At 38.5% G+C, this 17,600-nt stretch overlaps 2 protein-coding genes across 6 annotated transcripts in view; one reads left to right on the forward strand and one right to left on the reverse strand.

Moving 5' to 3' along the window:
• The window catches only part of Gdap2 (ganglioside induced differentiation associated protein 2), a 117,846-nt gene that overhangs the window by 3,595 nt on the left and 96,651 nt on the right, over positions 1-17,600 (reverse strand). For all 5 annotated transcript variants that reach the window (XM_089729660.1, XM_089729662.1, XM_089729661.1 and 2 more), the window contains exons 8-11: positions 4,820-4,973; positions 3,375-3,514; positions 2,137-2,191; positions 324-467 (exon numbers count right to left, since the gene is read on the reverse strand). In XM_089729660.1, the coding sequence (XP_089585786.1) occupies positions 324-467; positions 2,137-2,191; positions 3,375-3,514; positions 4,820-4,973 (493 nt within the window). The remainder of the gene's footprint in view (positions 1-323; positions 468-2,136; positions 2,192-3,374; positions 3,515-4,819; positions 4,974-17,600) is intronic.
• Positions 13,192-16,358, forward strand: LOC149502289 (uncharacterized). Its single transcript, XM_089729668.1, has 2 exons — positions 13,192-13,329; positions 13,706-16,358. Exon 2 carries the CDS (start codon positions 13,713-13,715, stop codon positions 14,952-14,954), a length of 1,242 nt encoding a protein of 413 aa, XP_089585794.1. The 5' UTR covers positions 13,192-13,329; positions 13,706-13,712; the 3' UTR covers positions 14,955-16,358.

Here is a 17,600-nt window from a genome sequence, read left to right on the forward strand (position 1 = left end):
CGAGAAGACGATATATCATTCTCGTGTAATAATTTTATGCTTCTAATTAATAGTCCTGATGTGTACGGCCAGTGTGGTGTCCTGGAATAGGGACGGTTCGTCCCATCTCGTTAGGACTAAGGGTTTCATTGGAGATTGGGCAGCAACACAGGACGATGGAGAGTTTGACCTCACGGCCCACGGCGTGATGTCTACAGGTTTCGGTAGCCTGATGATCCGTGACCACGTTCACTCACCCATACCATAAAGAAAGTGACGGCCGCATGTCTTTGTTGTTTATTTTAAGTTGAGATTACGGAGATTTGTTCACGTGTGGCACTAACCGTCATGTCGTACTCCGTGACGAAGGCCGGCACCTCGAGCTGGTCGCGCGGCATGACGGAGTACAGGTACTCGACGCCGGGCAGACTGTGGACCTTGGCCTTTATCGCCGGCGCCATGAACGTCGTGAACCACCACGTCATCATCTGGGAGCAAGCAGACGCAGGCTGTTATGAACCGGACACTCATCGCATCTAATATTATTAATATCCTAATGTGTTTGAAGTATTTTTTGTTTTTGTTTTTTATTGCTTAGATGGGTGGACGAGCTCACGGCGGTGGTACCTACCCGCGTGGACTCACACCACGCGAATGCCGCCACTGACGTTTAGACATGAGGTCGAAATATCCCAACCATCCAACCGGAACGGGTAATTGCTTTGCGGCAAAAATGGACGAGATGGTGGTACATGCCTCGGTAGACTTACATTACGCATTCTACTACCAGCCTATATATGAACTCTATTTATTAAGGCGACATTTTATTCGCTGCTGGTAAGGAGTCTTCTGAAAGCGCGGACAGGTACCACTACCCTTTTTTTTTTTTTTAACGCTGGGGAATCCATTTACGGATACCCGGTCCGGGGGGGTAACGAACCGGGTTATGTCGGACTACGACGCCTCCTGAGAGGAAGAGGGGGACAAGGAGGGCCAAGGTCCTCCACCTCCCCGAATTCCTCGCAAGAGACTACGCCTTGAAAAAGGCGCGCGAAGTACTTGCCCCGCAGAACGACTACCGACTAAACCCCATCGAGCTCCACCACACCGGCTACACCAGACCTACGGTACCGCAGTGCGCGCCGTAAGTCCGCCTTCGCCGGTACCCGTCCTGATGATAAGACGGGATTTCATCTCCAGAAAAATCCCGAAGGACGTAATTTCGGGAGATACACCGTGGGTGGCGCACAGGAGCCACCTTGCACCGCCCCACCACCGGACCGACAGTCGAGTACCGGGCGCCCCCGCACCCGCCACCTGATAGTCCCTACGGGGGCTGAGCGGGGGCAGGTACCACTACCCTGCTTAATTCCGTCGCAGTAAAGCGTTTCGGTATAAGAAGTGGGACATCCTATGTAGTGTAGAACTGAGACTTGGAACCCATGTGTCAAGGTGGGTCTATGGGGTCCACTAGCCACGTCCAGTAACCATTTAAAACTAGGTGAGCCATTCAATAATAACGGAACGGACTCTAGTGGCTCACTCGCATTTTTTGAGAATACACAATGCAGATCGGAGCTCAAGCCACTAGTTCACTTGTCTTAAATTATAATTATTAAAATCACTTCATTTTTTTTTTAATATGCAGGCAGACGAACATACGGTCCACCTGACGGTGAGTGGTCACCGTCTCTCATGGACGTGACAATGCCAGGGGCAGAGCCAAGCCGCTGCTTAAGGTTCAATACTCTCCACAAGCCTCGTTTGAAGAAGGACATGTCATAGCGCTCGGGAAACACCCACCGTTCATGACCAATTGAGAAGTGTTAACAGTTGAGACTTCGAATCTACGTCATTGCCCCCCTACCGGGGAGCCTTACTGATGACGTCTGTGTCGCCGACCTATCGCCTACGCCGTTATATGAGGCCGTCAGCGCAAAAGTGGTCTAGCCACCCATAGATACAGTCCACTCAGTTTCTCGCCGGATCTTTTCAGTGGGTCGCGTTTCCGATCCGGTGATAGATTCTGTGAAGTACGGTTCTTGCTAGGGTCAGTGTTAGCATCACTCCGGTTTGAGCCCCGTGAGCTCACCTACAAGCTTAGGCCACTTTTGCGCTGACGGCCTCATATATATTCATATTAAATGTGCCACTCACCTTAGTCCAGAACGTAGGATGAACAATGTAGAAAGCTTTTAGATTCTTCTTGTATCTGTGAACATAAAATTAGGCTTTTTACATTATGCAGATTTGAAATACGCGGCTGTCTGATTTGTTTCCTTGTGAAATGAGTTCTAAGATATTCGTTTTTATAACACAACGGCTGACCCACCCTTGAAACCGAAACGCATTACTGCTTCACGGCAGAAATAGGCAGGGTTGTGGTAGCTTCTCTTGTGGGCACCTTACTTCTAGTAAGTTATTTAGGTGCCTGAGGCTCACCTTCCGTATATCATCGGTCGTGATTATCGCCGAAGCACAAGACTAAGGTATCGTTTGATGACGAAGCGCGCTCGTGATACGGCGTCATCAGCCATGCTGGTCGAGGGGCGCCCCGAGGAATTGTTTTAAATTCAATTCGTGGTAATCTCATTCTTCACGACCGGAGCAGAGTTCGTTCTCACTAACTATGAACATTCGGTGAACTTTTCAACTTTAGAAACCGTTCTTTGTGATTCCCCGGGCATTGTGGGACGTTCTTCTTCAAACAATACTTGAAATCCCTAAGCCAGGTGGTAGGACCTCTTGTTAGTCTGCGCGGGTAGGTACCACCACCCTGCCTATTTCTACCGTGAAACAGTAATGCGTTTCGGTTTGAAGGGTGGGGCAACCATTATAACTATACTTGAGACCTTAGAACTTATATCTCAAGGAGGGTGGCGCGTTTACGTTGTGGATGTCTATAGGCTCCAGTAACCACTTAACACCAGGTGGGCTGTGAGCTCGTCCAACCATCTAAGCAAGAAAAAAAAAAAAAAAATTATAAAAGCGATGCAGAGATGACACGAAAGCAGTTAGTAATCGAATCTACTCGAACTGAAACAGCAAACGGATCACCTGAAGAAGTAAATTACGAATTGTAAAGACTATGATGTAAAGAATATGACTATGATGAATTACTTTTAATAAATGTATCTTTTTTATTTGATTGGTTTTGTTAATTTTAAGTATGTTTTAATGATACTATGTACACATATGGACTTATTGTTGTCTGAAATAAAATAAATCATTCATTCATCATTCATAATCATCAAACAGTTCTGACTGCTCTGCCAAGAGTAACCGACTATGATGGTGATTTAACTATCAAGCAATTCTGTTAGATTTAGAAACTAGCGTTAACAGGAAGACTGTTCGTCAACCAAGTGCCGAGAGGGCTATTAGAATCAACGTACTTGTAAGGCAGCACCGTGTACACCTCCTTGAGCCACGAGAAGGGCGGATGGTTCGCCGACGAGGCCAGCGTGTGGAAGTACGCGATCACGTAGTCACCGCGCACGATCGGATCCAGGAGTTTGATCAGGTATAGCAGTGCCTGAAAAAAAATTAACCAACAATCAATATTTTGCGCTCCAAAGGACCGAGTTCCCGCAGTCTGAAATATATGCTTTGTTAGTTTAGGCCAAAGGTCGGGAAGGCGCGGCTCTTTGACTCCTTTTTTTCCTACTTAAGCTGATGAACTTGAGGGGCCATTTCAGCATAACCCTAACAAGTAAGTGAACTCACGGGGCTGAAATCTAATGAAGTTGCTAACATTAACCCTAGCAAGAGTAGTGCTCCAATCTACCCCCGGATCACAAACGCGACCCACTGAGAAGATCCGGCAAGGAACTCAATGGGCTGTCTCTATGGGTTAAACTCCTCGGCTACGGCTCTTCAGAGAAATGTTTAGTTTAGGCACGGAATATTACTTATTATCTCGCTTTGTAAGAGACGAGTAAATATTTTTGAAACACAAGCCTTTAAAAATATAATACGCTAAAAGAAAATGGCTCTTTGAATACTCTTAAATTTCAATTGTGTGTTATGTATATTTGTCTACTTTGGTTGAAAATGTTGCCACACCACTAGGGGTTTATACCAGACAATGAAACTGATTTTACGGTTTAATCTCACATTTACCATTTTCATTTTATTATTTAGAACGTTTCGAATAGTTTACAATTTTCGACGGCGTAGGTAGACATCTAAGATATCGTATTTATCGACATTTGAATATTGTGTTAACTACAGTCTATTTTATCTGTATACACATATTTTTTATATTTCATTTCTTCGCACACAGAAATACTAAAAGTATCTTGAGGTTTCACAGTTTATTTGACTGGGCTTTACAGCTTCACGATAAGAGGATCGCAGATAACACTAAGTAGGGTATTTTAAATGTCGGTAACAAGAAAATAAAAAAATTAACGCAAGACTGAGCCGTAACGTATGTAGTTTAAAAATTTTAAAAAACACGCTAAAATAAACGTTAAAACCCAGTTGAAATTTAATTTCATATTTTTTTAACACTGTCAACACCAGTCAGGATATTAGAGCTAAGTTATAAAATTATTGTTTTGTTTAAATCTCACATAGGTTAACTCTTTTTAATAATTTACGAAACTATATTTTTCTATTAAAAACAAACAAGAAAAGAACAGAAAAACGAATTGATGGGAAAAATCGATTAAATAAATTCAATTTTAGAAATGCATAGAAACGCGGGCCGCGTCTAGCTCATCCTTGCTCTAGTCTATTCTTTTACTAAGTCAGTTTATGTTCTAAGAGCTTACCTTTTCCAAGCCTTACTATAGTCTATTCTTTAGCTAAGTCAGTTTAGTTTCTAAGAGCTTACCTTTTCCAAGTCTATGTCCCCGATGGGGAACCATTTCCCGATGAAGACGACCACGGGCCGACCCAGTCGATCCACGCCGCTCTGATACAGACATCCGATCCCAGATACCTCGCTCAGATCTTCGGACTTGGCACGACGCAGCAGTCTTTCATATCTTTAAGAAAAACATATGTACGTGATAATTATTGTTGTTGTTTATACATATTATATAATTTGAAGTAGTTTCGTTTTACTCATCGACAGTTGAAAGGCTATTTGTTTTATGCGACATTTTTGTAATCAAACCCGCAAAATTATAATTTGCGTAATTACTGGTGGTAGGACCTGTTGTGAGTCCGCGCGGTTAGGTACCACCGTCCTGCTTATTTCTGCCGTGAAGCAGTAATGCGTTTCGGTTTGAAGGGTGGGGCAGCCGTTGTAAATATAGTTGAGACCTTAGAACATATATCTCAAGGTGGGTGACACATTTACGTTGTAGATGTCTATGGGCTCCAGTAACCACTTAAGACCAGGTGGGCTGTGAGCTCGTCCACTCATCTAAGCAATAAAAAAAATCGTACAAGGTTACCAAGCACGGCATACCTCACATCTCAACGTGGATGTTTTGATGTGGCTCCGACAAATTCATATATGTATACCTATACCTTTCCTCATACAGTAAGACAATCTATACTAATATTATAAAGAAGAAAGATTTGTTTGTTTCGAATAGGCTCCGAAACTACTGGGCCGATTTGAAAAATTATTTTTCCATTAGAAGCCGACATTGTCCCTGATGAACATAGGCAATTTTTTTTAATTTTTTTTTTTAATTTTTTTTTTTGGTTTCATGTGTGTTTTAATGTTTCCGAAGCGAAGCGAGGGCGGGTCGCTATATTATAATAAACCAACAAACGAATTCCGATTTGGATTAAAGCCAGCTGTGACGTATCAGAAATAATTCAAATATCTTTGTACCTACGTTTATAAATATACTATTGATTGGGGACACAAACTAATTTTAATTCTTAATGACGTTACCGCGAGCGTTCTACGCATTCCACGTATATAAATATATATATATAATATTGTAATTTTAAACTTCGCGACTTCCAGCAACCGCGTCCTTGGCCTGAAAACTTGTGACTAGAAAACGAAGATCCCTTATATCAACACATTCCCACCTATTTGAGGATAGAACAAGAGATCCAATTATAACGGCGACCGTCACGTGTGTATTCTATTTTAGTAGTAACTATCAATAAAGAACGTAAATATTTATATGTGTAAATTAACACAGGACTACGTGAAGCTGTTTCATATTATGCCGGTCACGTCCTATGAATACGCTTTTTGTAATGCACTATTATTAGAACGAAAACAACATTAAACAATATATTATTAAATTACTTAGTACGTAGTAGTGAGAAATATTTATAAACTTAAACTCTGATTTTTGGAAACGCTCAAATTCCAATTCTTTATCGGTGATAGGACCACTTGTGAGTCCGTACGGGTATGTACCACCACCCCGCCTATTTCTGCCGTGAAGCGGTAATGCGTTTCGGTTCGAAGGGTGGGACAGCCGTTGTAACTATACTGAGACCTTAGAACTTATATTTCAAGGTGGGTAGCGTATTTACTTTGTAGACGTCTATGGTCTCCAGTAACCACTTAACAACCAGGTGGGCTGTGAGTACGTCCACCCATCTAAAAAATAATAAATAAATAAAAGTCGATGTATGTATGTATGTATGTACGTCCTCTACACACTCCGAAGCGGTTTGACTGTTTTTTAGGTTAGTGCGAGTATTTAAAGTTCTCGATAACGTAAAAGTTAACTCAAATTTGTATGCAGTTGGAATAGCGCCCCTAGCGGCAAACGTAGGCAAACGTTCCAACTCCATACAATTTTGAGTTAACGTTTACGCCATCGAGAACGTTAAAAAACTCACACTAAGCACACAGATTGTACTAGTGTCCTAGCTGATACGTTTGGTAGCGATCGGAAAGTCGAATCAAATAATTTAAACAAGAAAACATATTTACAGTATACAAAAAAACAAGTCAAAAAAATACAATTCAAATAAATAATAATAATAATGAAAAATGAAAAGGCCAGGAGCGAACGCCTCATTCCCACGTAGTGCCATCTAGTAAAAAATCCTTAACTTTATAATATGCCTTGTTGCACAAACGTTCCTTGACAGTTTTCTTAAATCTATGAACAGGTAGTAGTTGAACGTTTTGTGGGATCTTGTTGAAAAGCTGTACACCCAGCCCCCTGAAAGAGTTGCTTATTTTCTTAATTCGAGCCGCCGGCAACGCAAGCCTATGTTTGTTCCTAGTGTTCACATTATGCAAATCGCAGACTCTGGGGAATTCTACAATGTTTTTACGCACGTACAATAAATTTTCAAAAATGTATTGGGACGCTAAAGTTAGAATTTTGATTTCCTTAAACTTGTCCCTCAAGGATTCCCTCGGGTGCATATTATAAATAGCACGAATAGCCCTCTTCTGCAGGATGAAAATCGTTTCGACATCGGCAGCATTGCCCCATAGCAAAATGCCATAGGACATAACACTATGAAAATAACTGAAATAAACTAGACGTGCCGTATCTTCATCAGTATACGTTCGTATTTTTTTTACCGCAAACGCTGCAGAACTAAGTCTATTCGCTAACTTGCATATGTGAGGACCCCACTGCAGCCTGGAATCAACTGTTATACCAAGAAAAACTGTCGAATCAACAAGCTCCAGTGTCTCTCCACTTACAATGATATTAGTGTCTACTTGTCTAACATTAGGTGTGGTAAATTTTATACATTTTGTTTTTTTGTTATTTAATAACAGATTATTAACACTAAACCAATGTACCACGCGCGAGATAGCATCATTCACATCGTCATAATCTTCCAATTGTCGTTTAATTTTAAACAATAAGGATGTGTCATCAGCGAATAATACGACCTCGTGACGGGTTTCAATAAACTTTGGTAAATCATTGATATACACAAGAAATAAGAAGGGACCCAATATGGAACCCTGAGGAACACCCATATTAAGTAAGACACCGGAAGATCTCTTTCCTTTAACGTCTACCTTTTGGATTCTTCCGGATAAATAAGATTTAATAAGTTCTAACACAGACGCTTGACAGAGTTAATCATATCAACTTATCTGTATACTAGCTTTTGACCGTGACTCCGTACGCGTGGAATAGTTACTTTGGCATAACGCAAAATGTTACCCCCACTTCATTTACGTAGAAAGTGAAAATATTTTTGAATTATAGAATGTTAAGGAGCTATTTAAACTCTTATTTTGTAACATTCTTTATTGGTGCTCCACTTGTATTTTGCCTTACCGTGACGTTATATAAGTCCTATACCTATAAGCCTTCCTCAATAAATGGGTTATCTAACACTGAAAGAATTTTTCAAATCGGACCAGTAGTTCCTGAGATTAGCGCGCTCAAACAAACAAACTCTTCAGTTTTGTAATATTTTAGTTTGTATATTAAACTTCACCAATCTAAATTGCTCGAATGAGAAGAATGTTTGATACGGTCGTATAAACATATACATAACTTATATACATGCTGATCCGAGTCTACAAGACAAGTATGAAGAAGAAGGAACAGAAAAGTACCTTGGTTCCTAAAGCACATCTTCCAGACAATAACTAGATACTAGTGCCCCCTCTGTAGTCGAAATTCGACTATAATTAATTGAAATTAAGTTTGGACATAATTTTGGTTCTATTGTCAAAGACTATACTTCTATATTTCATCATCTATTCTCAATTTGACCACAGACTTTAAGAATAAATATATAGGTATGCGTGTGTGTGTGTCAAATACATGGTAGCGTGTGTAATGTTTTCTTTATTGATTTAAAGATTTTTTTATGCATAATTAAAAAAAAATATTAGCATTCTGCACTTCTTCTCTATGTTTTTTATTAGTGTGAGAAATTTTATACTCCTCTGTCCGCGCAATTTTCGTAAATAGGGGTACAAAATTTCGGTTTCACGTATTAATATATAGATATTTTAAAAACACCGACCAACCGACCAACTATATTATATATTAAGGCCTCGTAACAAAACAAATAGTGTTGTTACATCAAAACCTATTTCGTTTTAGTGTGTGTGTGTTTAAACAGGAAAAACCGTGAAATAAATTAATATTGTTTATCCAATTAATATTTATTTTGTACGAAAATAGAGGTTTTTTTTTTTTAATTCCTGCAATGCGGTCTTTTCTGAGAACGTTTGCTTATTGGTTCACGTATAACATTCACGCGTACGTCTTTTTATCTTATCTCTTGTTTTGTCACGGAATTCTGTACTACAATCTTCGCCTTCGTTACCTGGTACGTTAATTTTTTCTCTTACAAAGATTTGGAGTTGAATTCCTTTACACTAATGATATTTTTTGCTATCTAACTAAAACTTGTTTGTATGATAATCTTTCTTGAAGATCTAATTACATAGTTCATACAGCGTACCACACACAGTTACATAAACAATACATGGCGATTGTTAATTACTAGAGGTCCCGCAGTCCAACAATCATATAAATATTAGCCTATCCATTAAGTACATGTATTTTCTACATGGATACCAAGTTTCAAGTCAATCGGATGCATGGTTCATTAGTTATAAAGGAACATCCGTAAAAACCACTGTAGATTTATATATTAGTATAGAAGTATAGATATAGATTAAATATCAGAAAAACGGTAAATATTTTCCCGTAAAATTTCCGTGTAAAAAAAAAAATCTATTCCCTCATTGATTTTATTGTATACAGTGTATAGTTAGATAGGTAATAGTCGGAAAAGGTCACCGACACAAAACACTTCATCGGTGTGATAGCAACATGTTGCGGGGTAGATTCTGAGCTAATAGCGGTAGGGGTCGCGCTCCGCTCCAAGGGCGTGAAGGGGGAGTTTGGCTCGGCGCCACCGGGCCGCCCGTCATTGACGCATGACGTCACACCACCCCCGCACCCTTCGCCGAAGTCGATTATAAGATTCTTCAACTGCAGAACAATAGCTTTTACGTAAACATTGAATTGCGTATTTTTATTTTAAGGGCTCTCTAATTGCGGATAGCTGCAAATTTACACTTTGAAATTATTCTATTAACAGAATTTTATTGATAATTAATGCTTACATTGAAATACCGTCATATATTTAGAATAGCATGTTATTATAATTTGTCCATAATCAGATGTATTTAAAGGTTGCGTTCATAATACGAGTCGCGTACGAACTGGAGCTGTTTATAACAATTAAAATGCTGTTGTTACGAAAGTGAATCACTCTGTATTTTGAGTGATGTTTTTACTTGATCAAAAAAGTTTTGATGCACGATGGGAATACGGGAAGAGAGATGAAAGAGTGTATGAGTTGGCTAGTCGAGCTATTCTATGGTTGTTTTTTAGGATGGAAAGATTATTGGTGGCCCGAAGGACGAGTACGTGCTCAGCCAGGAGGGGTGGGATTTACTAACAGCTACCCGAGCGCCTCCCAAGGAGACCTAACGACTCAAGAGCAGCAGTTTCGCGAATGTTTGTAGGCAGCGGCTTGGCTCTGCCCTTGGCATTGCTGACGTCCATGAGCGAAGGTAACCACTCACCATCAGGTGGGCCGTATGCTCGTCTGCCTATACGGCAATAAAAAAAAAATGTATCTACTGCCGGATCGGAATCGCGACCCGCTGAGAAGATCCGACGAGAAACTCAGCGGGTTGACGCATGTATTACTACGGAAAAGCGGGGTGAAGGCTACGAATAAATGATAAGTTATTCGTAGGGTGAGGGAACAAAGTAGGTACTTCTTCATAACTAAGATCCAGCATTTAAATAACACGCTCTTATTAGCTTGAACTGTATTTTATTTATGGAAAATAATCTTTATAATTTAATTTTCAGCAAGATAAAATCGCCCGAATAACTCGAAAATGTAAAAAGAATTTAAAACATTGACTTCATATCCCGACCGAGATCAACAGGACGATATAAAGGTTTTAATGGTTTTAACCTGTTTGCTACGTAAGAATGGTTTATTTTAGTTTTTACAATACACTGACTTTAATTAATTCGACCAGCAAGAGCTTATTTATTAAATACATTATTTTTACAATCCATCTCATAAATACAAATCATAGCTTAGCGATGTCGGGTTATTTACAATAACTTCATTTCGGGTCGCATAGAGGTCAATGTATGGTTGCGAAACATGGACCCTGAAAGAGGACACTACAAGACGCCTACAGGCATTCTAGATGTGATGCTACCGTCGCATGTTACGCATTAGTTGGACGCAGAGGGTCAGGAACGAAACCGTGCTTCAGCGCGTTCATATGTCCCGGAAAATGTTGCCTTCTATCAAAAAGCGCAAGATACAATATCTCGGTCGCGTGCTCAGGAACGATAGATACGTTGGGCAAAGTGGACGGAGAGACGTGCTGAGCCAAGAAAGAAGTGCTGTTCCGGCTGGCTGCTGATAGAGATGAATACAGGAAGCTAACGGCCAACCTTCAGGATTGAAGAGGCACTGGGAGAAAAGATAGAGGTCAAACACCAGCCAGATTGTAAGATCTGGTAAAGGAAGCGGTTGATGATAATCTATACCATGCGGTCCTTGCCACCCATGATCGAACACAGTGGAGGAAAGTCACATGTGGTCGCGATCCTCAGCAGTGAGGGAACGATATAGAAGAAGATAGCTTAGCGAAACTATTAAAGGTGTACATACTACATACATTTTTTTATATCAAGTATGTCCATCGTGTATGGACATAGTTAAACATTTAAATAAACAATGCGATACGTTTACAAGTTTAATAACGGCTTTACATAATAGTCACAGGAATGTCTTGTTATTTACTGACCTCCAATGACGTTTTGCACAATTTATATGGGAATCGATTTCAGTGTAACTGTCGACCACGTTATTGCCATTAGGCTCAATGATAACGAGTGAGTAAAATAATCTAGAAGCTTCTTTTTTTTTTACTTTGATGGGTGGACAAGCTCATGGCCCACTTGGTGTTAAGTGGTTACCGGAGCCCATAGAGATCAGCATTGTAAATGCCGCCACCCATCTTGAGACATGAGTTCTAGGGTCTCAGCTTTTACAGTACAACGGCTGCTCCAGTCTTCAAGCCGAAACGCGTCACTGCTTCACGGCAGGGTGGTGGTACCTAGCCGTGCGGACTCACAAGACGTCCTACCACGAGTATCTACAATCTATTAGTTAGAGAGGCGCACGATAGGAGGGATATCTTATTGGTAGGACCTCTTGTGATTCCGCACGGGTAGGTACCACCGTCCCGCCTATTTCTGCCGTGAAGCAGTAATGCGTTCGGGTTTGAAGGGTGGGGCAGTCGTTGTAACTATACTGAGACCTTATTATACCTCAAGGTTTGTGGCGCATTTACTTTGTAGAAGTCTATGGGCTCCAGTAACCACTTAACAACCAGGTGGGCTGTGAGCTCGTCCACCCATGTAAGCGATAAAAAATATTCAAGTAGGATAATGTGTTTAATGTGTTTAAGGATAGTTGTTGTTCGCGACGGCTTCATCATCTGAAATCGCAGAAATAACCTTTTTATTCATCGCATGTTTTAATTATGTGAAACGAAAGAAACGCAAATTATAGAATGACGATAAACGAAGCCCTGAGAAGCCTCACTAATGTGCTTTAATCTTACATTATACAATAACGCGTAAGAGATATACCGTGTTTGAGTCTAAGCTTCCAACGTAGAAACGTTAAGTCTGTCATTACAGAAATCTATTTTTTTAAATCGATCAGATATTATTTATTTATTTGGGAAACAAACAGTACAGTACAAATATATAATATTTTAAAAAAATATAGCTAAAACAATAACCAAATATGTTTCCACAATCAAAATCACATTTAATTAGAAAGTGAACAAGAAGAGAAATTTAGAAATTTAAATTACAAAAAAACAAAAGCAACACAATACGCACATATTATTTTATACATCAACTTACACTATAAAACTATAATACTTATCGGGCTAAATCACCTTATAAATATTTTAAAATAGCTTTTCTATATGCTACAAGTGACAAGCAAAAGATGTCAGCATTAGAGAACTTAGCATCATACAACCTACAAGATCTACGGACAAATATACATATCGCACACCTAGATCTAAAGAGAGTTAAGTCAAAAATCTGTATGATTGAGTTATGCTCACCATTAAATTTCCTATACGGATACCTATCTGACCAATAAAACAGATTTAAAAATAAGTACAAAACTCAACGCTAGATGGCACCTAGAGTCCCTTTTGTTGAACGAGCGAGCCAGCCCCTCTCGCGCCTAAACGGAAACAACGCTAGTTGCAATCAGAATTACAAACAGAGCACACGTGTTCTCCGTAAAAAAAATTGAGTTATTTTGAATTGTCACCTTTTAGATGGTTATTGCAGATTAAATAGATGCATCATTTTGAGTTAAACCTGTATTACTGGCAAGGTGAGTAAAGTTTTTATTTTTAATTTGAGTTGTTACCCTATTCTTGAAACATTTTTGATTTTGTAGTTGTGTCTGTTTTGTTGAGTCATAATTTATGCCCTCCTTTATCTGTAAAATCTTATCAAAATTAAACTTATTTCGTTATTGACGATTGGAGTTTTTAGGTCATAGTTCAATTTAATATTCATCTTAGCATTAACAAATCTTATTCCTTTTTTACTGCCAATTTTTCAAGTTAGATCCCTTTAGATGGTTTCCGACAAATATATTTTTACAAAATAGCTAAAAAGATTAAAAATGTTTTTTTATCGGCTTTCTAAATCGATTTGGAGCACGTGACTCTGTATGCTCGTAACATAAACATTTTATATTTCAGGAAAATAATGCACCGCGGGCGATTTTTAGTAAATATGGTAAAAAAACGGGATAAAGAAAATATCGGTCCTCCTATCACTTCTACGCAACATGCAACCGTGGAAGATGACTTGAAGATAATATCATCAAGTGATGAAGTTTCCTCCAATGAAACTCATGCTGTCTTGACACCGGTTAATACATCTATACCTAGCACATCTAAACAACAAAATTCTGTTGCCCCGAACTACTATATTTCACCGATCCGGAGCGATGAAAGTGATATTGACGACTCTGATGAAGATCCTAATTTTCAATTGTTAAACAAAAATGAGCTCCCACCTAAGGTCGTACCTTCATTATCATCGGCGACTTCGTCCAGCACCAGCAGCAGCAACTCGAGTTCGTCGGATACCGAAGATGATAGTAAGCAAGTAGGCCCGGAAAATGTTATGGTTCCTGAATCGTGTATTGAGATCGAAAAAAAGGGCAAAAAGAGAGTACGCAAGCCAGCAACGTGGAAGTCGAAAATTGCGAAACAACTGAGAAATTCTGGCAAAGCCTATCAGTCCCTGTCAAAATCTAAGAAACTAATACTAGAAAGAAAGGTTGGACCACCCTGTGGAGACAAATGTCGCCTAAAATGCAAAGATAAAGTGGACGAGATGTCAAGACAACAGGTCTTTGACGCATATTGGGCACTCAGCGATCTTGAAAGGCAAAGAGAATTTATAGTACGCCACTCGCAACAAATAAAGCCTAAATATCGGTACTCAAGTACACAAAATTTTAGAGCTCTCAACAATGCATTTTACTTAGAGATTAATGGATCCAAAATAAGAGTATGCAAGCCATTTTTCAAATCCACTCTTGATTTGAGCAATAAAGCGATAAAAACAGCACATTCAAAGAAAACAGAATCAGGTATTATTCAAGCCGATTTTAGAGGAAAACACAATCATCATCCAACTATTGACCCACAAATCAGACAGAGCGTTAAAGATTTTATAAATTCTATTCCCCGGATTGAATCACACTATTTGAGAGCCCAAACAACAAGAGAATTCATAGCAAGTGATAAATCATTAGCAGATATCTACCGAGATTATAAAAACTTCGTGAAGAGGATGGACTACCGGTTGCCACGTCTTCTACATTCAACAGGATTTTCAATACCGAATTTAACATTTCTTTCTTCGTGCCGAAGAAAGATCAATGCGATTTGTGCGAAAGGTACAAGAATTCAAACGAAGAAGAAAAGTGCAAGTTAATCCAGGAATATGAAGAGCATCTAAGAGAAAAAGATTTAGTAAGAACTGAAAAAGAAAATGACAAGAATAGGACAGATGGCACAATCGTAGCAGTTTATGACTTACAGGCTGTATTACAGATTCCTAAAGGACAAATATCCTTGTTCTTCTATAAATCTAGGATCAACTGCCTTAATTTTACTATCAGCGATTTAAGGGCAAAAGATGTCATATGCTACTTTTGGGATGAAACAGAGGGAAAGAGAGGAGCTATTGAAATTAGCAGCTGCGTACTTAACTACATTAAATCAAAGATAGACCAAAATCCCAACAAAGAAATTGACGTCATTTTCTATTCGGATAATTGTGGTGGCCAACAAAAAAATAAGTTTCTTTTATCTGCCTATGCCTATGCCGTCAACAAATTGCTAGTTAAGTCTATTACTCACAAGTTTTTAATACGCGGTCATTCACAGAACGAAGGAGATAACGTACATAGTGTGATTGAAAGACAAATAAAAAGATATATGCAGTCGGGCCCAATTTATATACCAGAACAATATAAAACGTTGATTACCACTGCAAAAAAGACTGGAAAACCATACAAAGTTGTTGAAATGACCTACAATCAATTTTATGATGTTAAAGCACTACAGGAATCATGGGGCACGAATTTTAATGTAGATGAAGAAAAAAATCAAATTAAGTGGCATGACATTAAGGTACTCAGAGTTGAAAAAGAACACCCTGATACATTTTTCTATAAAACATAATTTGCTGAAGAAGCTTATAGAAAAGTGTGTGTGAAAAAGAGGGCTTTCCGTACAAGAGGAACTGGGGTAGCCATAAATCAGACTACATTTTCAATTGGATTAACACAAGCCTACAATGAAAAAATTGCATTATCAGATGCAAAACAAAAAGACATTCAAGATTTGATTGATAAGAATGTAATCCCAAAATCTTATTATGATATCTATTATAAGAATATTCTTGGCGGTAATAAAAATTAAATGCATTATTGTCATCGGAATATTTTTAGCTCGTTAGATCTCATTACAGTGAATTACCAAAGCTCTTCAGTACCTAGTATTAAAATTATACTAGTAAAGTCTATTAATATAAATAAGGTGTATTTTATTAACGATTATTTTTATGTGCCATTATTAATAGACAAGTATTTAGATTAAACCGAAGTTTAAGGGTGATAACTTCTTATTTATAAGAGTGTTTTTTATTCTACAAGAATAAGCATTAAGAGTAATTGTAATGATTCAGATGTGCATTTAAAACTGTTTTTTCTAGTTTGCAATATATTTTATGTTTTGTTTAGAGTTACTATGACCCATTTGGGTTTATGAGACTGACATAAGTTAATGCTACTAATAATAACAGAACCAATATACACAATATTGATTGACTGCAGTAGTTTTTTATTTTTTTATTTTTTATCAGCAAAATTATACTCTTACTGTTGGTCACAGCACACTCTGTCAATTGGACTTATCATAAATAATTCAAAAAGTTTTGCGTTCTAAATGTATAATGCCTCTTCAAAAGAGAGTCAACTAAAGACTTAATTCACCAACACAGGCTCAACTCAAATTAGTGTAGCAATTATACGTACATTAATAAGCAAAAGAGAAATAATTAAAAAATTGCAATTTTTTACCTTATAACGTGTATAGAACACTAAATTACTACAAGATAAGTATTATTGTGTATAAATAAAGTAAACTATAAAAACAAAACGCTCCTGCAGTGCACGGGGACACAGAAAACAGTTTTTCGTGTTTTCTGAAAAAAGTGCTTTTTTGAGTTAATACCTCTTTAGATCTAGATGTGCGATATATACGGATAAATATTATGTATTTCAATATATTTATTTTTGGAAACCACTTTTTTAAATTGATTTAAATCTTATACCTTTAAACGACCAATTCTTCTATATATATAATCTGAATTTCGGAAACGGCTCCAACGATTTTCATAAAATATAGTATACAGGGGATTTCGGGGGCGATAAATCGATCTAGCTACGATTCATTTTCAGAAAATGTTGTTTTATTCGTGTTTTCAATAATCAACAATTCCCTACATGTATTGGCGAATAATAATACTATTTTTCTTAATTGAGGGCAACTAACCAAGATGGCGTTATCAAAAAAAAAAAAACCGAGCTAAGCTCGGTCATCATCTAGTGTTAGTTAAAATGAGAACTTATATTTTCGAATTATTCATATAGGAGAAATCGGTTACGGTGCTGAATTGAAATGCGATAACGCTTCGTAACACTGCCGTCAGCCATTGCTACTATGTGGCTTAAAATTCCGAGGTAAAGATACGAGTTTTTATATTTTTAAATTTTTTTTATCGCTTAGATGGACGAGCTCACAGCCCACCTGGTGTTAAGCGGTTACCGGAGCCCATACACATATATAATGTAAATGCCGCCACCCACCTTGAGATACGAGGTCTTTTTTTTTTTTTCCTACCTAAGCTGGTAGCCTTGAGAGGCTATTCCAGCGTAACCCTAACGTTTGTAGGTGAGCTCACGGTGCTCAAACCTGCTGACGTTGCTAACACGAACCCTAGCAAGAGCCGTGCTTCGCAGAATCTACCACCGGATCGGAAACGCGACCCACTGAGAAGATCCGGCGAGAATCT

The sequence above is a fragment of the Bombyx mandarina genome, chromosome 09 (genome assembly GCF_030267445.1).
Source record: "Bombyx mandarina strain Sakado chromosome 09, ASM3026744v2".
Classification (NCBI taxonomy): Eukaryota; Metazoa; Arthropoda; class Insecta; order Lepidoptera; family Bombycidae; genus Bombyx; species Bombyx mandarina.

Coding starts and splice junctions, on each gene's coding strand:
- LOC149502289 (XM_089729668.1), top strand. CDS start 13,713: ATGCACCGCGGGCGATTTTTAGTAAATATGGTAAAAAAACGGGATAAA.